General features: G+C 35.8%; 1 protein-coding gene across 4 annotated transcripts in view; it reads left to right on the forward strand.

Annotated features, from left to right (window-relative positions):
- The window catches only part of TUSC3 (tumor suppressor candidate 3), a 133679-nt gene that overhangs the window by 59499 nt on the left and 53205 nt on the right, over positions 1-20975 (forward strand). The window contains exons 7-8 of one of the 4 annotated variants that reach the window (XM_063402012.1): positions 7128-7167; positions 7791-7957. The exons of 2 other annotated variants lie outside the window; for them this stretch is intronic. In XM_063402012.1, coding sequence (XP_063258082.1) covers positions 7128-7167; positions 7791-7942 — 192 coding nt within the window. In that variant the 3' untranslated portion in view covers positions 7943-7957. Of the gene's footprint in view, positions 1-7127; positions 7168-7790; positions 7958-20975 lie in introns of those variants that run through there. One more of the 4 variants, XM_063402014.1, reaches the window with a different exon arrangement.

A 20975-nucleotide genomic window follows, 5' to 3' on the forward strand; every position in this document is an offset into this window, starting at 1 on the left:
TCGCAATTTAGCAGATGTTCATCAGATCTCAGAAGAATAAACTCTCATTGCCTATTAGGAAAGTAAAAACTACCTTGGCTAGTTCCTAATCATTCCTCATTATTTACCACTTTTAAAGCAATTTATTGAGATGGAATCTACAAAACTTGCAATGACCAGGAAGCTTTTTTTTTTTTATAACTCACAGCCTACTGAGCTATTTTCAGTTTTTTCCATCTAGAGTTAAAGAAACTCTATTACATCTTAAAGAAAAGAATTATTTTAATTATATGTTACATCTTCACTGGAGTAGCAAAAAATGATGGTTTGAAATTAATTACTGATCTGTGTTTTATCAGGAATGAAGCAGAATATTGATGTCATAATATGACAGGATTTCATCTGTGAATGTTGTTATTCAGAAATAGATTTGATGATACATAAATAATCTCAATAAAATACTGTTTATAAAAATTTGGGTTTTTTCATTACTGCCTTGCAGTATTAAATTTATGACACTTTTCTATGGAGTGACAGAAAGAAGAAATATTGTATATGGAAAGCACTGTCTGTGACAAATTAGTTTTTACCTTATCCAATTTTACACACACTGCCTGTTTTAAACCCCTGTTTTGGAACCTACATATACCCTACGTTTAATAATTTTGAAATATTCTTGAATTTATGCTGGCTTGTCTGCATTTCCAGAGTGTGAACACATATCCTGCATGTCTGCAGTGCTACTACTTTGGGAATGTTAGTATCTACAATTAAGTAATGAAAATGATGGTAAAGATGGTTTTAAATTCTAGATACTTGTCTATTCTACTGGTCAGCATACATTCCTTTCTGGCTTTGATGCATTTTATGACTTCAGGTAAAGTTATTTGTGCCTGTGATTCACCTGTCTCTCCTTGTTTAGATGTGTCAGTACTCTGACCTCTTTGGAGCTTTGTGTGTGACAGGAAGTAAAACCAGTTAGATTCTAAGAATTAAAAGAAGAATAAATTCAGGATTACCAAGATCCTGCTTTAATTAAGCTATCACTGACCAGTATATTTGTCATTTAAACCTCTAACTTTTGAAGTGTTAGAAGCTTAATAAGTAGGCTATAAATCTTTACCTATTTTCCTTGTGGTTTGGGGTTTTTTTTCTTCAAATAACACTTGAACGTTTTCCTGTTACATTTTTCTAACACTTATCTGTGTTTCTGTGAATTTGAAGCAATAAATATGCTTATCTAACCTTCTGTGACTTTTATTCAACCATGATAAATATGCTTATCTAACCTTCTGTGAGTTTTATTCAACCATGATAATTCACTGTAACACTTTGTGAATTATCAGTAACTGCTGTCTTTACATCTGGATGAAATTTAACTCATCACTTGCTTTCCAATGTCTAGGTTTCCAAATTTGCATAGCTATTATTTGTAAGCATTACTTATATGTAATATTCAGAAACTTTGTTGACAGTCTTACCACAAAAATTTCTAGTTTCAAGAAGACACATAGAATAGCTCACCAAGATGAATAGTTTTAGCATTAGGTTCAAAATCATGGATTCTTAGTTTTTCTTATTTCACAGAAGTTAGTGGTTCAGTGCTGTACTAGCTGATATCTAGAAGACCTTGAAAATTATAATATTCTGTCTCCATAAACTGTTCTTTGCCTCAAATATCTCCTATTATATGCTTTGTTCTTGCTGTAACTTTAGATGACACTTAATTTGTTCTTATATTCCTGGGAGTTTCTCAAAAGATGAAACATCTGTTTCCTTTGCTTAGACAACACTATTTAGTCTTGCCTGTGTCTTGTGCACATAACAGCACCAGTTCTTAAAACTTTTGACTTTTGCATTATGTTTATGATTACCTAAGCTACTTTAACTGAATGATTGTGATTGTCCTCTTTGAAATATATTTTTATATTTCTTTGTGGTCTATTCTATAAAGCTGATGGTCTCTCTTATTGTGGTTGTTGTAGGTAGCTTCCTTTATTTCCTACTGATATCAATTAATTTCAGGTTTTGGGTCCACATGGAACAGCATCACAGAATCACACAGTGACATTTACTATTTCAGTTTTGGTTTAGGTTTATGAAATTGCTAATCTTCTATCTTGACACGTACTTTATTTTGGTTTTATTTCTAGAGTTCTCAATCTTTTGCTAAATAATTTTGTTAGGTTTGGGCCCTTACTGATTGTGTTATGCTAAAATCGGAACCTGTTTTGCTGGGACTGAGTGACAGTTAAACATTCTGTTGGTGTCTGTGTGTAAAGTCTTGTGAGACTTAGGATTTTTATTCAGAGCTTGATCTGTATAGAGCTGGTGGTGAGAGAAGTAGAAGTGGAGAAAGCAATTACATGGGTTTGAGCCTTCTGTAGAGATAGTTCTGTTGCTGTTTAATTGACTTAACAGTGAAGAATTGTCATTAGATGTTCATCAGCTTTTAAACAAATAGCAGCAATAGCTACAAGAGCATTTATTTATATCTGTCCATGAGTTAGCTGCCTTTTTTTACTATTATTATGCATACAAATTCTACCGTTTTTGTTCTGCAATATGCTCAAGATGGCATCTTTGAAATGGTTGGAAGTTTGCTCTAAATGAGAACAAGGAAAAGGACAAGCTTGATCTAAAATGCTCAATTAACATGGTTTCCCAAGCTCATAATTTTCTTTCCTTCTCTTAAAAGAAAGCATCAGAAGTTAGAAAAGTTTTTGTGTGAAGATGAAAATATGGTATTTTATTATCCGATATCAAGTGGTTTTCCTGTGTAAATTGATGCTTTGTGAAATGGGCAATGGTACTATTTGCCACTATGTTAATTGGATTTTTTTTATTGTCATATATTTAAAAGGTTGTTAAAATTCCTTAAGTATAACACAAGTTGTGTCCTTAGGAAGCAGTTTGTATATTAAAAGATAGATTTTTAGATAGAACACCTTTTGATATTTGTCATGGGTTGGCGCTGGCCAAATGCCAATGCACCCATGAAGTGTATATTTTTTCTTAATGAACTACTGTGGGATGTGGTCACGAACAGAGCAGAGCAGGCCTAAAACTTCAATTAGAAAAAAGCTTTATTAAACTACATAACAATAGAGAATAGAAAAGAAAACCCAAACTCCCAGAAACAGAAATGAAAACCTCCCAGAACATTCCTTTTCCTCCCCCAATTTCCATCCCTTACGTGCTCGAACAGTTAACACTTGCACATTACCCTCATCCTACTTGCTTAAACCAAAAACCCTGGGTTCCAAATCAAAGTCATCATCACTCAAAAAAAAACAATCTTCAATCCTTCCAGGGAGAGAGGAGTCTCTCTCGCACCACAGAACCTCCACAGGAGAAACAGGTCCACCCTCCCGTGTGCCCATGTCACCCATGGCACCACCTGGAGAAGTCTGCCAGGGTGACACCCTCCTTTCCATGTCCAGTACTCTCACCACCGTCCATGGACCAAAACCGCATAAAGAGCTCTTTTAAGGATGTTTGGACAAGTACCAAAAACCAGCCATCTTCTCATATTGGGACTAGCAGCCCCCCTCACATTTACCCCTGGGGCTGAGGGTTCCAAGAACAGGCCACAAAGTCTTTGGTTTTGAACCAAAATGCATCCACCCAAATACAGTCTTATTTATGTTCAGGAGAGTTCAGGGTCTGTCTATGGCTAACATTACGCAAGAAAAGTCCAGCCCAAAAAGCCACTCCTCTTCATCTCTAGCCATTGAGGGGGTCTTTTCCATCATCCTTTATCATCTCGGTCCCAGGCTGTCCCTCTCTCTTCTGAAACCACCAGCCATGAGAATCAATGTCTGGGAATAGTTTTCTTCTGCCTCAGAAAGAGTTAAAAGCTTCTGGCTCCCGGCAAGGCCACAGGCTCAGGCACTCGCAAGCTCCGGCAGCTCCCACAGCTCCCACACACAGTAGCAGCTCGGCACCTTCTCCCTGGGGGGGGGGGGGCGGGAGATGGGACGAGGTGGGGACAGGGACGGGGGGGGACGGAAGGCACCTCCAAAGTTCTCCGCTCCTCCATCCTGGATGGGGCTGGCCCAGCTCCAGTCCCGTTCTCTCTCTTCCCCACCCCCCCATACGGGCCTACCTCAGCCCGGCCACCTGGCCCCCCTCCCCCACCCAGCCTGGTCAGCTGGGCAGGGGAGGAGAAAAAAGATGCTCTTCTCCTGAAAGTGGAGTCAGAAAGAGGAAATCCCTCTGGGAGTCCTTGCTTTTAATGCCTTGTGTCCTCAGAGGTGTGTCCAACCCCTCAGTGGCCACCGAAGGTGCCAACATTCAAACCTGACCACTGATTGGTTTGACCTCAGCTTCCTGAAAAACTCACTTCCCTTCAAACCAAGACAATATTGCATTAAATATATTCATCTAACTGTAGAGCTTGTTCATCCTGTTTTTTTTCCCTACTTACCTTTTGTAGTTTTATAACCACTGATCCTTACTCGCTTTTCTTGCTGATACAGTTATGTAGTAATCTGTGTTTTTCTGAAGTTAAATGAAAAATATTTTTGACTTCTGGTATAATTTTTTTCATTTGTCAATACAAAACAAAGGTACTCAGAAATTTTTATGATAAGAATATTTGGATTCTTAATTTGCAGTAGTCCTCTCCTGCTAAGCAGGATAAAATGTCACTTACCTGTATTGCCTGACTTTTCTAAAAGTAGCCATGTTGATGGTAGCAGTGCAGTATACACAAAAGTTACTGTGTGATATGTATTATGTTTGTCTTGCTTTTAGATAAAAAAGAGTTCATAACAGGTTATTATCAGTACCTAACATTAGGTATCCAGATTGGCCTGACTTTTAGCACAGCAGTGTTTTAGTGCATCTGTTGCCACTAATCACAGCCGTAGTACTGTTGAAAATATATCTTAATATTTTACTAGAATAGACAATTATTTATAATGGCATGCTGGATTGAAATGAGTAGTGCATTACTTAGGAGTGCTTTTAAACGAAATAGCTTTCCTGTGGTTATCTAAGCAGTGAGTCTATTCAAAAGCTACAAGAAATAAAGGATTTCTAAAGCTTTTAAATTAAATTCCTGTCATGATTTAGTCAAAAAAGTTACCTATTGGCAGTGTAACGTTTTTGAGATTACAGGGGTGATTGTATCTGGCATTTTGTATAACCTGTGTTTCTGCCTTGACATTAGAAAAGGGAAACCTTACGCAATATTTGGTACTCTTTTTTTATTGTGGGTATTGTGGGAAGGTGGTCAGGACAGAAGTGTTGCTGAGATGACTAATTAGAACCTATGTGTTCTTAAATGGTCAATTCTGGAAACATACATGCTGTAGATGTTCACATAGCGCCTTCTATTGCTGTTATTTTGTCTGAGTAAAGATGAAACGTTCTTATGAAGTAAATGCAGATTGCAGACAAGTAATCATGCAGTAAGTGGTCTATCTTGATAACATTCAATAAAGTAAAATAGCTATTGGATTCTAATTGTGTCTTGTAACAACAGAAATTTTAATTGACTAATTCCACTTTCAACTACTACAATAAACTCTCCTTGTCCCCACTCTTTGCTTTCCTTTTGCTAAGTGTAAATGGGCTCCTAGAAGCCATTTACTTTCATTTGGAAGAACTATTTTCTGCAGAACAGCTCTTATGTCAGAAATCAGGCAGGCCTCAAATACATGATTTTTTGAGGTATCTGAAGATAGAATGATAATGCAATACAGTAAATATACTTTAAGGCAGAAAACCAAAATGGCACATAGGAATAACTGGTTCACATTCTTCTGCTGCTAATAAAACAAGAGCCATTTTTGTAAAGCCAGCTTAAATGCCAGGCAGGAACCTAGTTTTTCTGTCTTCCTGGACTTTATTGATTGTGGAGATGTACATGGTAAGAGCCTTATCTATTAAAATAATTTTAACTGGAATGTAACTTTGAAGATGGTGTAGTCCAGCTGCTTGCTCAAAGGTTGCCTCAGGGCTTTGTCTAAGAGAATTTTGAATGTCTCCATGGTTAGAAATTTCCTAGTCTACTCCAGTGTTTAACCATCCACAGAATTATTCTAATTTTACCTTTTAATTTATTTTTATCTTCTGTTTTTAATTTCCCTCAGGAACAGTCAAGGTAAATTTTGTCCTCTTCAGTAAAGCTGATTTAGCTGAGTTCTTAATTAGAATTTAACATTGACTTTAGTCAAAATTGAACTTAGATCAGTGGTACAGCTTTTCAGAGCTTCTGATGGCATACTTTTGCTTAAGTGACACTACGATACCACAATGAAATCCACGCTGAAAACAAGAAAATATGCCTGGAGAGGTCTGAGATTTTTCTTTGTGTAGATTCTGCTCTCTCAATAGAGCCATGCAGATGTTCTTCTTGTACCTATTAAACAATGGTTTTCTTCTAAAATCCTACAACTTAGAGACTGGGGAAGGCAGAAGAAAGGAAAGGAACATATTTTCCATATTGTGCAACACCATCTTTCACTCTTTTTGACAGATTATTTTGTGAATCTTATCTATTCCCTGTAGAAACATTGTCTGTAGTATAAGGGTGCAAATGTTATTTTTCCTGAAGTAAAATTTCAGTAGTTGGGAATTGTCTTGTGAACTACTAGGAGAGTCTCAAAATATTTTCTATCCTACAGAGCCTTCTGGAGCTGGTGTGTTTTTATGTTGGTGAGCTCTTGCCTTTCCATGTAGTTTTGCTAGGTAGCTCTGATGCTGTCATTTCAGTGTAACAGATTCACTTCTCTTCTGCCTGCAAACTGTGTCAGGAGAAGGAAAATGCATTTGAGTGTGCATTTGAATGTTAGTGAAGCAGCATACTTCAGGTAGTCCTTCATTGACTAATTCACCCATAATCTCTGGTACAGCAAGTTACCTTTTTATTGTCATTACTCATTCTTTGTGGTGTTTTTGTATAATTGAACATAAGGAACTTTTGGTTGGGTTTATGGTTTGTTTTTTGGTTTTGGTTTTGTTTTTTTTTAATGTAAGGCAATAATTATTTGCTACTAAATACTTCATTAAATATAAAATGCTTTTTGTATGTTTTTGTGGAAACAAAAATTACTCTGACATTTTTTTTGTCTAGCTCTGGTGCCAGCATTAATTCCTTTCTTTGGTTAACCTTTCATGTTAACTGACTGTTCCTGAAGGAAGATACAGTAGAAGATGACATAAGGACTAAATTAAAAGGTAAACCCCCCCCCAATTTTATTGTACATGCAGTCTGTTCTTCTGAGCCTTTAAAGGCAAGTAGGGTGGTACTCACCTTACCTATTAGATATCAAATATTTCTGAGCTCGTGGGTATTAAGTGGCAGTTTATATCTTTTTTGTTTTTCTCTTCTTTGAATCAGTCATAAGACTTTAAAAATATTTTTATTTATAGATGTTGCCACACAAATCATGATATAGTCAGGGATAGACAACATACCTGCTTTCATTATTTTCCTTACATATTCTTTTAAAACATTATAAATATTTTTAAGGTTAATGATGCTGCAACTACTGTTAGTTGTTTCATAGGGTTTGAGAATTGAGAGTCCTTAAGAGTCCTGTTCTTGGTAGTTTCCTTTCTTTTTTCCCCCCACTTCCTAGCATCAAAACTGCATTAAGATTAAACAGAGTCTGAACCCTGGTAGCTGAGGAATCAGTTCTGACTTCAGCGGGTGTGCTCAGATAGGCAAAACCTATTCCTAAACTAGGATAAAAATAGAATAAGATTGTGCTTGGCAGGGTTATACATATGAACAGAATGTGAAAGTAGGTGCTGTGGTAAAGGCAGGAGTTGACTGTTGGGTTCAACTGTTTTTGTAGTTGGTTGGAGAAGAGGAGGAGTTGGTGGTGTTCGTGACTTTTGTAGCAATGGACCTATTCAAAGCAACTATGAAAACCAAGGAGGAATATGTGTGTATTCATTTTTCTTTTGGCACTGTAATGCTTCAATAGCAGAAGAAATTATTTTCTAGCTTTAGAACAAACAATGAGAATCTTTCAGTAAATTAAGACCCTCATTTCCTGATTTTTTTGCATTTCTCACATTGATCATTTCTTTATCTAATGTTCATGGGTTGGTATTGTGCTTCTGTTTATTGTAATGATTGTAACTGTAGCGGTGTGTGACTCTCTCCAGTCCCAGGGCACACAGCGGCCAGGGGTGCGACACCTTCCCCCCTGGGGAGCTCTCACCTCCCCACCTAGGGACTCCGATGTTCTCGGCAGTGTCTATTTCGGAAGCAGAGATGGAGTGGAGGCGAGACGGGTCTTGGGGTGAACTGAAGAGGTTTATTAAGGAGATGAGCAACTAAAAGACAACACCCCAAGAAGCCCCGAGCAGGGCTCGGGCAGTGGGTTTTATACAACAGGCTTAGGGGAGGGGTAAAGGGAGCGGTAAATTTAAAGCAACCAATTAGGGTCTGTATCTAGGGTGTTGCATCCGCGGGTAAAACTAACAGAAACCAATCCAGGATGTGTGGGATGGGTTTACATAAGGCGGGAAAGATAATAGACGGATAACTGAAAGTCACATAACATAACAGGTGCACGCATAACTTCAAGCAACTGAAGGAGACAAAGGAATACTAATGAGGGGGATAGGGGTACATAGAACTAAATTAAGGGCACATAAAGAAGGAAAATGGGGTACTGTTGGGGGTTAGATTTGGTTTTGTTTTTTTTTTCCTCTTCTCACAGAATTTTTTCCCATAAGTTTCCAAGGAGCCTTAATGACTACTTAGTCAGAACAAAAAGAGTGCTTGAGGGATATAGCAGCACGAGGCTACACCTATTGTTTTTGAGTCCCTGGGAGTGTCCCTCAGAGGGGAGAGATGATGAGCTTTGGGAAAGGCAAAAAAGACAGATCTGGGGGAGGGGGAGGCACTCTTGCTCTCAGCGCCGAGGAGGACGGTCAGGCTGCCCTCTGCCTCGTCCTGGGAAATCTATCGTCATCTGCTGTGTACCCGGGAATCCTGAGCTCGCTTTCTCCAGCCTCTCCCACCACCGCCGCTGCTTCTTCGGACCTTTGAGGCTCTCCTGCTACTCTGTAGCCCTGCACTGCCCAGCCCTGCCGGGACACCCCTGCTGTTCCAGCTGCCAGCGCAGAGCTCCTCATCTCATCCACCAGCCCGGGACTTTTCCTTCCTTCCAGTTCGGCCTCTCGGAGTCCTGCAGGGGCACCCAGATCAAACTGCTCTGGGCTTTTGTAAAAGAAAGCCCTCAAGGTTCTTGGTTCTGTTTATTATTGATGCTGTAGTTGTTGTTTGTTTGTCGTTTTGTCATATATACTAGTAAAGAACTGTTATTCCTACCCCCATACCTCTGCCTGAAAGCTCCTTTAATTTTCCTTTTAATTGGAATAATTTGGAGGGAGGGGATTTGAATTCTCCATCTCTAGGGAGGTCCTGCCCCTTCCTAGCAGATATCTGTCTTTCAAACCAAGACAGGTACGCAAAACTGAGTTATTACAACAAATATGAAATCATAATAAACTAAAAATAATGCACCGCCACATGTAACTATAAATAAATTTGGAAGTATACATATATACTTTTTTCTTCTCAATTGTCACTGTAAAATATCCTGGAAATCTAGAAACTATTTTGTAGATTCTATAAAGTTTGTGTTATCAGAAATACCATACAGCATTTGTTATCAATATTAAAGCTTTCTGCTCTTCTGTTATGTCCAAAGTACACATTCAAGCTAAACTATTGTGATTCTATTCTAAACTATTGGGTGAAAAGTTTGATTTATATTCCAATTAAATCTTGCTCCAATAGAGTTCCAGTTAGATCTTGCTCAAGAATAGATTACATGGCTGTTACATTATAAATGCTTATATTTAGAAGGAGGCATTGCTAAGTCAATTGTCTTGCTATGTAAGTGGCAAGCAGTTTTTCTCAAAAAACTCACCAAAATATTTGTAGGGGAATTACTGTTTTCGAACTGCTTTTTCGAGCAGTTCCTTCTTTTCTCTTCTTTTACCACAGCTTAGTTCTGCAGTAGCACTGAAACAATTAGATCAATTAGGGTGTTGGCTGAGTAAGGAGTTCAATTTTACTTCTCTTGCATTAAGTAATACTCCAAGAATACTCCTTATTCCTTTAGAACAAGGGATTATTTTTGTTTCACACTAGCCTTTAGACACACACACTTCTGTCTGTCACTAAAAAGACATTGCAGAATTATAGCGCATCTTAGGAGAGTTTGTGCATAACAGCTGTGACGTATCTGCTCTTTAAGGATTTCAAAGGCATCTTGTGTCAAGCTAATATTATGTACAGAAGTGGGTTGGGGAGCAGATTTTATGTGCATCACCTACTCTCAGTATTCAGTACTCACAGAATCAAACTTTCAAATTTATTTGAAATAGGCTGTAGTTCTTCTGTATGTGTTTATACTGCAAAAAGGAGGCATTTTTGACTGTTCCCCATAGAAGTCTATCATTAATATTTAAACGAAAGCTGTTATAGGCTCAGGTGCTTTAACATCAGGTACGGTGCAAATTAAAAAGAATTCTTTACTGACAGTCTTGCAACTCTAGGTTTTGAACAGTAGACAAAAGCATGAAATAATACCCTTTGTGTTTACAGGTCCTGGGGTCACTTAGCATGGCAAAATGCTCTACAGGAAATAAAAATAGCACTACCACTGAAAAGAAGGAAATTGTCCACATTTACCAGTTTCTCACACTTCTAGTATGGGTCAATGGAATGAAAGAAGAATTTGGTTTATGATTTTTTTATAGTCAGTATTCTAAAAAACATTTCAAAGAAAAAAAAATCCATAGTTCATATTAACCAGAGTAATCCCTCTTACATGTATAAAAGTAGGAATTTTTCCATAGTTTTCTGTGTAGGTAAATGCCAGTCATTGGAAAAAAAAATTTTCAGAGTAGGTTTATTATTGATGTTTTATTTGTGTATAGACAGAGAACACTTCAATCAGTGTTGTAATGACTTAATAAATGCTCTCTGGTCTTGTCCAGTAGTGCCACTTAAGATATTCTTAATTCTGGAAATGAGGAAATTACCAAAAGTAAATGAATATACCAAAGGGTGAACTTCCTTGTTCCAAATTTGTAAAGTAATTTCAGTGTTGAGAGTCTAAATAATGTGATGGGGAATTGGGAGGGTGTCTGTGTAATTGATAGCTAACTCAAATTCACAGTAATTTTAATCAATATTTGAATTTAACATCTTGACTTTCTTTAGCTCTTTTAGAGAGAAGTTTGATAAAAGTTTTGTTTAATTATCAAAATTAATTTCTCAAGTGAGAAACTATATAACTTAAATGCTATTTATGTGTGATAATTTTAAAATATATTGTGTCCTTTGTATCCTTTCAATATGGATTATCTGTCGTTTTTTGTAGTATTACAGTGGTTGAACCCTGGCCTCTTTGTCATATATTAATTTTTAATATACTTTGAGGATAATTTGCTTTTTAAACATCCTATAAACACAGGTTTTCTGTATTTAACAGGTCACACCATGGAAATATTTTCTTTATCCCATTTCATCTGACTTTCCAGCAAAATTTTTAGTCCTTTAATATTTTTTATAATTCTCTAAAACTCTTTGGGAATTTGAGTGAAAATACGTATTCAAGTTGCTACTTAGGTCCTAGACATAATCCATTTTAAAAGTTTAATATTTTAACATAACTAGCAAATATTTTGTATGTATAGATGTATTTCCTAATCACAGTGCTGCTTCTTTTAATTTTAAATGTCAGTTCTATTATTCCTGAAGTTTTTATTTTAATATGGCAAGTTAAAAAAAAGTTAGTAGAATACTTTCCATCATGCAGTAGTTGCATTTTAATATCTACCCAAAAAGAGTGCATTTCCAAAGAAAGTTTTCCAGAAAAAGCTTGCTAGATGGTATTAAAAATACCAGTTTCAAGGGAGACAAAAGAATGACCTTCAAACTTTTTCTGACTTTGTCTCATATCAGTCATGCAAGTGTCAGAGTCATAATGTGAATACTCAAGAAAGCTTTGAATTGTCAATAGAGGGAAGCTTCCTCTTTGAGGTTATATTTGCTGGAACAGAAGAGATAACACTATTATCAGTGCTTTTGTAGTGTAGCCAATTTCTCATTGCATGTACTGAAATTCACTTTTTAATACAATTTTGATATTAATGTAATGATAAATATGTCAGACTGGTAAAATAAATTCTGAATGTTTCTGTCAGTCCTGATACAGTATGAAATAACTCTCTGGTGTCTTTCAGAGATTTTTATAAGCATTTCTGGGAAAAAAATAATTTTCAAACACATTTTTAACCTTCTCTTTAGTAAATTGACATTAAATATGTTTCTTTCTGTGGTGTGTTGAATTACCAAACAGTTGGAACATCATAGTTTAGAAGTGGAATGTGAAATATGGAATAAAAACTAGCACACCATGTCATAGGCAAATATCATTACATACTATTTGTGATTACCATTGGAGGAATATTTTTTTTTTTTAATTAGACAATCAAGCCCTGCCTTTGAGAATTGGTTTGAGCAGCTCTTTGTGGGCTTGTTATTTCTTGTTATTGTTATTGGTCTTGTTATGTCTTAGATATTGTTTTTTTTTTTTCCTATGGGCTAGCTAATGCACAAAATAACAGTGCATTCAAAAGTATTGTGCCAATTTTGCATGGTAATAAAATTGTGCTAAACCTTCACGTGGCCCACTTCAATATTGTTAGTGTTTACACTGAAATTAATCAAAGGCTTAACCCCTACTTATGGATCGTAGAGAGCTTTGAAGACCATCTTTTCATTTCCATTGACTTATTGGTCATTGTTAGCAATACTTCCTTATTATTTGAGATAATTTCTACAAGAATGATGTGTTATCACAACACAACAAAACAAACACTACAAAACACACCAAAAGATATAGGTAGTCTTATGAATAATTACTGCATTTAGATATTCTGAAGTAATACTTGTATTTTACTTAAATGAAATTCTGGACTTCTGATCTTGATAGGTTAGCAAATAAATATTGACAGGACTTAGGGTTTCACCAGCTTTCTCAGATATTTCAAGTATATGAAAATAACTCTTAAGATCTAATAAATCATTCCTAGAAAAGCAAAAAATCAGCAAATATGTTAAGTGCCTGCAGAGTTCTGTGGAGGCAGAATTGTGGCTCTGCTGAAAGCTAGGCCTTGTTAGTATCACACAAATTGGACCGTATTTTTGTGATGGTTGGAGCTTTTATTAGTGAAGATAGTTCTACTTTTGGTGTTTTAACAGTACCCCAAATCTTATAAAGTTGCCTGTTTTCCCTGTTAGTATCACTCAAGAGGCTGAAAACAAACATGTTGTTTTTGACAGGAAGATTTCAAATTATTTCGTACAATGGCCTTCAGATCAGCTTTGGATGTTGTGCTAAGACCACTGCAAGTTGGAAACTTCTGTCAGTGTCTTACTGATTTTAGCAAGGTACATGGCTGATAATGCATTTTTTACACGATGTGAAAGGTTGGGCTATAGTATTCATCTTACAGAATGAGGCTGAATTTGGGGTCATTTTTGCTTTGCTGTTCTCAGTTACCTTATCTTGTCTTCTGCCAATCTAGCTGCCTTCAGGAAAGCAAAAATGATTGAAGCAGTGGTTTAAGTACATTCTTTCTCAATTTTCCTGTTCCTGATGGAGTAATTAATTGCACTAAAAAAGGTAAAAATGTATAATGCTAAAATCCTACACCTAAACTGGTATTATTTTCAAATATATATTTTCATATTTCTCTTCATACAGGTTGAACCTTAATAGATTTTGTAGTTCTAGAAGGTTCCAAAATGTAAAAAAAAAAGTAAAGGCAAGTGAAAGAAATGAAAATGCAGACACAAGATGAGATGAAGAAATACTTCATTTATTATCCAACTTTTTTTTCCATTATTTAGTTCATATAATGATAAAGAACATTATTCTTTGAGAAAGCATCTGAAGACTGTCTTCTACCAGAGCATATCAGATAGTAGTGGTTCAGTTAAGCTTTTCTGCTATAGAAGGGTTGTTTTGGGTTTTTTTTTCCACTATGTATGTGAAAGACTGTCTTCAAAGTTTGAGATACATGGGGAACAAAAGAAATTTTATTCAAAATTCTTTGACAGCTGCACAGGCTTACTGGTAATGTTTCACTTATGATATCACAGACTAACTTTTAAAAATAAAATTACTGTGTCTTTAGATAGCTCAGCAATTGGCATCCATATTAGAAGCTGCTCTTAGCTTTTTGTTAGCCATCTTACCTATTTCAAAGGACATCCTAAATCATATACATGGTGTATATACTAATTCACATTCTTTGGAGTTAGCAAGATGTAAAGAGGAAGGGGAGATGTGGACTGGTAGGGAGGAATACACGGTTGTGCTAATACGTGCAGTTGTAATGCATGCCAGCTGTTCAGATTAACTTTTGAGGGAATATAGATCACTGGAGACAGATACTTAAAAACAGAGAAGATGTTCACTGATAGGGGGCTCTTAAACAGCTTATGGGAAGACATAAAGATGTACTTTCTAGTGCTGAAAGTAGCTTATGTTTTGGAGTACTTTATCAAGGCAGATGTGACATTCCGTACCACTTGAAGGAGTTTTTAGGACATGTAAAAGATGCTTAGATGGAATTGGGAGAAACTTGCCTCCTACTCGCAGGAGTTGAGAGATAGTAGTACTACTTTGAGGACTCTGACTGTTTTCTTCCTGATGTGTGATCAGACCTACGCTTCACGATCTTTGAGAAGGATGAGCACATACATTACATACAGAGGCTTCTAGCCATCATTGTTCCTTGTTGAGGTAGACACTGCCATAAAAGTTGGAGCTCCATCTGTTACTTGCCTTTTGGAGTAAGCAAGTTATACTCACTCATGTTAGAAAAGAAAGAAAAAAGGAATTATCATAGAACTTGCATACAAGCAGAGAAAAAACCTCACCTCAGAGAAACTTCAGCTGCTAAGTGTGTGATACCAGATTGAATGTGGAACATTAGCAGGATGTTATTAAAGTTTTCTTATGTGTTTTTTCTTATTCACTCAGTGTAAGCCATATTTTGGTTCACTAAATAATTAATCCCCAGGTCAATTTAGAAGGAACTTGTGGGTGAGACATTTCTAACAACCATAAATATGGCTGACACATTTTTACCTGCTGAATCTCTTGCCCAAGGTTATTTTCAGAACTTATTCTTCTATATTGAAAGTTTGATTTTTCTTGTGACAGCCAGTTTAGCCTTCTGTAGCTAAATGTTATGTAGAAATAAATGTTATATTGAAATTCTTTAATAGAGAGTAAATGGTTTTACTTTATAGTTTGTTCTATGCAATTAAGTGGCTTACTCGATATTATATATCTTTCTAAATATTAATGTTCTGAAATTCTATCAGCAATAAACCATCAGAGTGAAGTATTGGCTCATTGAAATCAATAGCAAAGTGCTTATTGACTTCTTTTGAATCTTTATTTCATCCAAATTATTTCAGGTACAAAGAAACTTCTTTGCTCTTCTACAAATATATGGGACTGGGAATCTGCTTAGGTCAAAGTCACCTTGAGCTGTTTTTACTAGAGCTTCATACCTTGTATAAATTAAAGAGATGTGTGTTGAAACCTCTTTTTTTATTTTTGACACAACAGTATTTTGCCTTTTTCTGGTTAATTAATATTCTGTTCTTATAAGTGAACCATCTTAAATTTTTTGCTTTTCAACAACTTTGCCCAGATTAGTAGTATTTACTTGCAAGCCATGATCTACTAAAGCCAAGTAACAACTTCTTTTACTGTAGAGAGGGTAGTTCATCATGAGGTATAGCTTTTGCGCTCAAACTTCTGCTTTGCATTTCAATCTTTATTAATGAAATTTATTATATAATCTTTGCCTTTGGCCTAAAAACTTACTTGTTCACAGTCACCTGTTTATTTATTTCAAAACATTTATTGTGTTGAAAAGTACAACTTCATTATTTTATGAATCGAGGTGCAATAATTGAACATTAAATAAGTCTGACTCTGATATTCGTACAATATGACTAAGCTTATTTTCTCCTTTCTGAGCTGGAAGCATACTGCAATTTCACAATGAAGTACTTGTAATATTAGTAACTTCCTTCCAAACTGTAGTCCAAGTATCAAAGTCTCACATGAACAAGCCTTTAAAATATCCTAAGATATTTTTTTTATTTCAGATCAAATAATTCCTAGTTTTCCTTGTCCCAAATACATGGACATTCACTGTTTAATTTTTTTCTTCTTCTTCTAGGTATTAGTGTATTAATGTTGCTTCTTTAGTAAAGGTGGCATTTAAAAAAATTCAGTATAAGCTTGAATTTAATGATAATTCAAAATGTCTATAAAACTTGTGTTGCTTTTTACAATCTTGGAACTTTTCAGTGCTTGCCTATTTGGGTGTTTTTCTTGGTGACAGCGGATGGAAGAAACTTGAAATGCAGCTTGTCTTGCTGACAACAGCATTTGATTTGTGTTAATTTCAGGCTGGAATACTTGTGAAGGATAATACAGCAAATAGGTCTAAAGTTTTGTGTCATAACATAAAATTTTTAGTTACTGGTCTTTATTCAGTGATTGCCTGACATCATAAACAAAACTTTATAAAGACATCATCACAAATGTGATAGTTGCTGAAGTCCTAGATGCTTAATAGCATGCGCATCCTTTGAAAAAAATGTTCTCGCTCTTTATTCTAATAATTAGGAAGCATCTGCCAGTGCATTAAGCAATGACTTTAAATAAGTGACTCTTATAACTGCCTTCATAAATCATGCATTCAAAGAGTTTGTTATTGTGAAATCAACTCCTATTTGTCAGGTGTACCTGCTCTCAAACTTTATATTCTAAACATGAAGTGATTCCTGTATTCTCAATTTGTCCTACTAAAGGCTTCATTTTACTCAGCTGCTATGTCATGTCAGCAGTACTTCTTCCAATTTGTTAACTAAACTTAATACACCATGCAAAAAATTGCTCTGAGCAGCAGTGAACATTTTTTTAATAATAACTCAGCTGTACAGTTCTACTTAATATAAGCTTATTCTAAGATACTGATAGAAATTTTAAAATCAAGTGCAGCAAAACTTAGTAGGAATTTGGTTTTGGCCCTTTTTTTTTAGATATTCAGTTCTATTTTTAATTTTTTTACAGTTATGCTAAGTCTGTATTTTTCCCTTAGTTATTTTCTCCAAATAACTACTGCTTTGTGATCTTAAGTGTTAATTAGCAAAAACAAAGAGCAAATGAGATGTACTGGGAAAAAGATAACAAGCTGTTTGCATCAAGTTATTGAGAGATGCCTCTACCAGAATTAAGGTGCAAATGACACCATATGCCAAAGTCAATAGTATGGATTTTATTTACCAGTAAAATGGGAGGTAGAGAGAGATTAGATGGAAATAGAAAAGAGAGGACAGCAAGAGAGAGGCCAGGAATTGAGGTTAACTCCTTTAAGGCAATCTTTGGTTTGGAATGGTCAAATGGGGAAGATTGACAAGGAGCCCTACTATTTAAGGATTTTGTAATTCAATACATTACTGAAGTTAGCGTACCTTCAACAAGATTGCTTATGCTTACAAAGTTTTCATATAAAACACAAAAAAAACCCTATATAAAAGGTTTTAAGGCAAACACATCTTTACATTTGGCCTATGGTTTATTCTCCAGGACATAGAGTACAGCTCCGTGTAATTTCATAGTGACACAAAGCAGAAACTGTGGCTTTACTATTGGTGGGGTCATAAATTAACTAACTATCCTTTTTTAAGTTTAGCTGTGTTATCCCAGCTTGTTTATTTTCTTTTTTTTTTTGAATTTCAGTGAGCAAATCACCCTGATCACATTCTTTTACAATTGCTGCCACAATGAGTTGCACCCACAACTGAGAAGCATGTGTGGTGCAGAATGTACTGTAGTTGCCATATTGATTAGCATAAATAAAGGAGATAAGGTCAAGTTAAAATACCCTTTTGGGACACATGGTAGGAAAGCCAGTAGGACATCAGACATGTTTAAATGGAAATACAGCTCTGTTATACTTTGGAATAGCTCATGATTGATAGACGCATTTGGTTCTAAAAATGGTTACAGTTAGATTTGCTTGAGAGCTGATAAAAGGCTTTCCTGTATTGTAACCATGTCCCAGTTGCAGTACATGGCTGTTTCCCCTTCTGGTCTAGGAAGGGGTACTCAACCATTTGGTATGTAACATTTTCTTTTGTTTTGTTAAGATTATTTAGTTCACTTGTTAATATCTCTGAAAAATTTAGTCAAACCATAATAAATCTAAACCTTTCCAAGAAAGAACTGGGAAGCTTAATACATTTTCCTTGATTCCAAATATGAACTCTTGTACCAACTCTCAGGCTAAATTTGGTCGAGACAAAATTATACATCCATAAGATAAGCATAGAAGCTCACACCATTTTATTCAGTAAAAAGACAAGTTAGCAAAAATCAAACTAATAATACATAAAATGTGCAGTCCTACTAATATTTTTTGTCTTCCAACAAGGCTCTTGTGATGAAAACACAAATCACAATCACATTAATAAACTGAAAATACAGGCAGTTTTGGTGGCAACTGAAAGTTTCATCCATTCATCACAGCTCAATTTCATGTCTTAGCAGGTTCCTATAAAAAGAAAAATGACAATTTGGCCTACTATAGACCAATTATTAAAGAAAGGAACAATCCATCAATTGTGATAAAGGTCTTGTGTCTACCACAAAAGTAACCAAAAAGTTAAAAGGGCCTAAATAGAAGTGGCTATTGCATCATCTTGGCTGTTTTCTGTAAGCTTTCTCATGTAAATTGAGAGAATGGCAGTTCTCCCACTTGAAACTGGTTCCTTTGATCTTCAGTGAGGGTGTCTGGCTTTATGCCTGGAATAGGAAAGCAATACATGTCTCAGAGGGGCTGCTCCTGGTAGATTGTCCTTCAGTGTTTCGAGTTGTTTAACTGCTTGAACTGGATAGCTCTTGAGGTGGAGTTATGACTTTTATTTCATTAAATGCTTGCTGCACTGCTGATGGTGTGTCTCCCATCTTTTCAGGAGGGTCGTTCTTGTTTAATTTCATGTCTGGAAGGAATGAGATAGCTTGTAAAAGTTGGACCAGCATAGCTTGTGCAGTCTTGGGTGAATGTTTATACCTGTGCAGAAGCCTGTTAAAGATGTATTGTCCTCCCTTCCAAATAAGTGCCAATTGAGACTTGTCACATTCCACAGCATTGCCATTAGAATTAGGAGAATGTGAAACTACCCCAGGTGCTTGTATTGTGGCTGTTAGGTTTCCTCTATTTGGTATTGAAGCTTTTAGTGGCACTGAAGCAACTAACTTCATGCATTCATTTTGTACTGCAGCAGAAATGCAGCACTATGATACACTCACAATTCTTGAATTAGGGAGAGCAAGCACCACATGGAATGAGTGCACTTCAGTCACTGGATTTCTTTTAAGCTTAAGATGAGAAGACCCTTTCTACTTGCCCAGGAGCCACAAATTAACCTCAGCAGTTTGGCAGACAACACTTCTTGCTCCGTTTACTCCAGTGATTTTAACTCTTTGCCGTCTGTATTGTACATATCTCAACATCCCATTGCATTAATATAGGATGCTGTGCTCCCGTATCTATTAGAAATTTTGTTAATTGGTGACAAGACACAACTGGAATCTGAATGTATGGCTTGCATTGATGGGATTCCACTTGCTGGATTTCAGTCCCACCTGATTTATGGCCAAACTTTGATATCTCTGTAGCTGTATACAGCACTATTTTAGTAACAATTTGCTGAATCTGACAATCATCTGTGGTTTCTGAGGGTTGTAATGTTGCTTCCTTGTCATTAGATGTCAATGCAAATGTTTTGCTCTTTATCAGAACAACAGACTCATTCACTGTCTCCCAACTTCTCAGTTGTTGTTAATTGGATTGCTCTTGCTTCTGCTTCAAAGTAAACTTCTTTTCGTTTGTGTTTTCCACAGCCCTTTGATTTCAGCATATTTTGGAACTAGTGTCACAGTAGTCTGTTTGTCTTCATTTCTGCTTGCAGCATTTTCAGTATTGAATTGAATATACCTTCTATGCCTCACAGCTTGAAATCCAATTGAAATAACATTTTGAAATTTCAAAAGGGGAAATATTGCAGTTCCTGACTAGGAAATTAAAAACATCTTTTGACTCATAAATATTATGAAAAAGTATATGGGATTATACTGAAGGCTTTATCCAAAATGGCTGTAATTTCTTTGTCAAAAGAAAATATTACTACATACTCAGTAGAATAGAAATTTAAAGATACAAATTTTTTTTTTACTATTCTTAGATTCTAAGCTATAATTTAAATAACACCAACAAAATGAGCTTAGCTGAATAGCTCTTTAAGCTCTTACATCTCTATAGTTTGTAAGGAAACCTTCTCTTCTACTATACTATATCTCTTTCCTGTTTTGCCATGACTATTCTTTATCAGAACAATTTTGTGAAGATCATCACACTTTGAACGTGTGGAATAGCTATATGGCAGAATCTAAGTGCACGCTTTGCTTTTTTTTTTGGAGACTGATGGGATTAATCCCTTATTGTGCTCAACATCAGAGAGCAAAAAGTGAAGAGATATTTTCGGGTTCTGAAAATAATTGTTAGTACCAGTGTGCGTGCTTTTAGAGAAATGCTGTTCATGAAAAATATCTCAATTTCTTTTGTTTCCTAATTAGAAGTATCATGGTTATGCAAGCAGTCCGTACTCCAGAACAACTATTAACAGTTGAACTTTAATCACAGCTTTTCTTTCAGTAGATTCACTGTTTTTGTTGTCCAGCTGTAAGGAAATGAGCAGGAATACCACTGTTCTCTGAGATTTTTTTGCCATTTTTCTTAAGTTGATTAAAAGCAGTAAAGTTGTTAAGCAAACCATCACAATTCTAAAAAAAAATTCTTTAGGCAAGTAGGCTAAGCTGTGTCACTCAAACTTCCCCAACCTACTA

The sequence above is a fragment of the Prinia subflava genome, chromosome 7, assembly GCF_021018805.1.
Source record: "Prinia subflava isolate CZ2003 ecotype Zambia chromosome 7, Cam_Psub_1.2, whole genome shotgun sequence".
Lineage (NCBI taxonomy): Eukaryota > Metazoa > Chordata > Aves > Passeriformes > Cisticolidae > Prinia > Prinia subflava.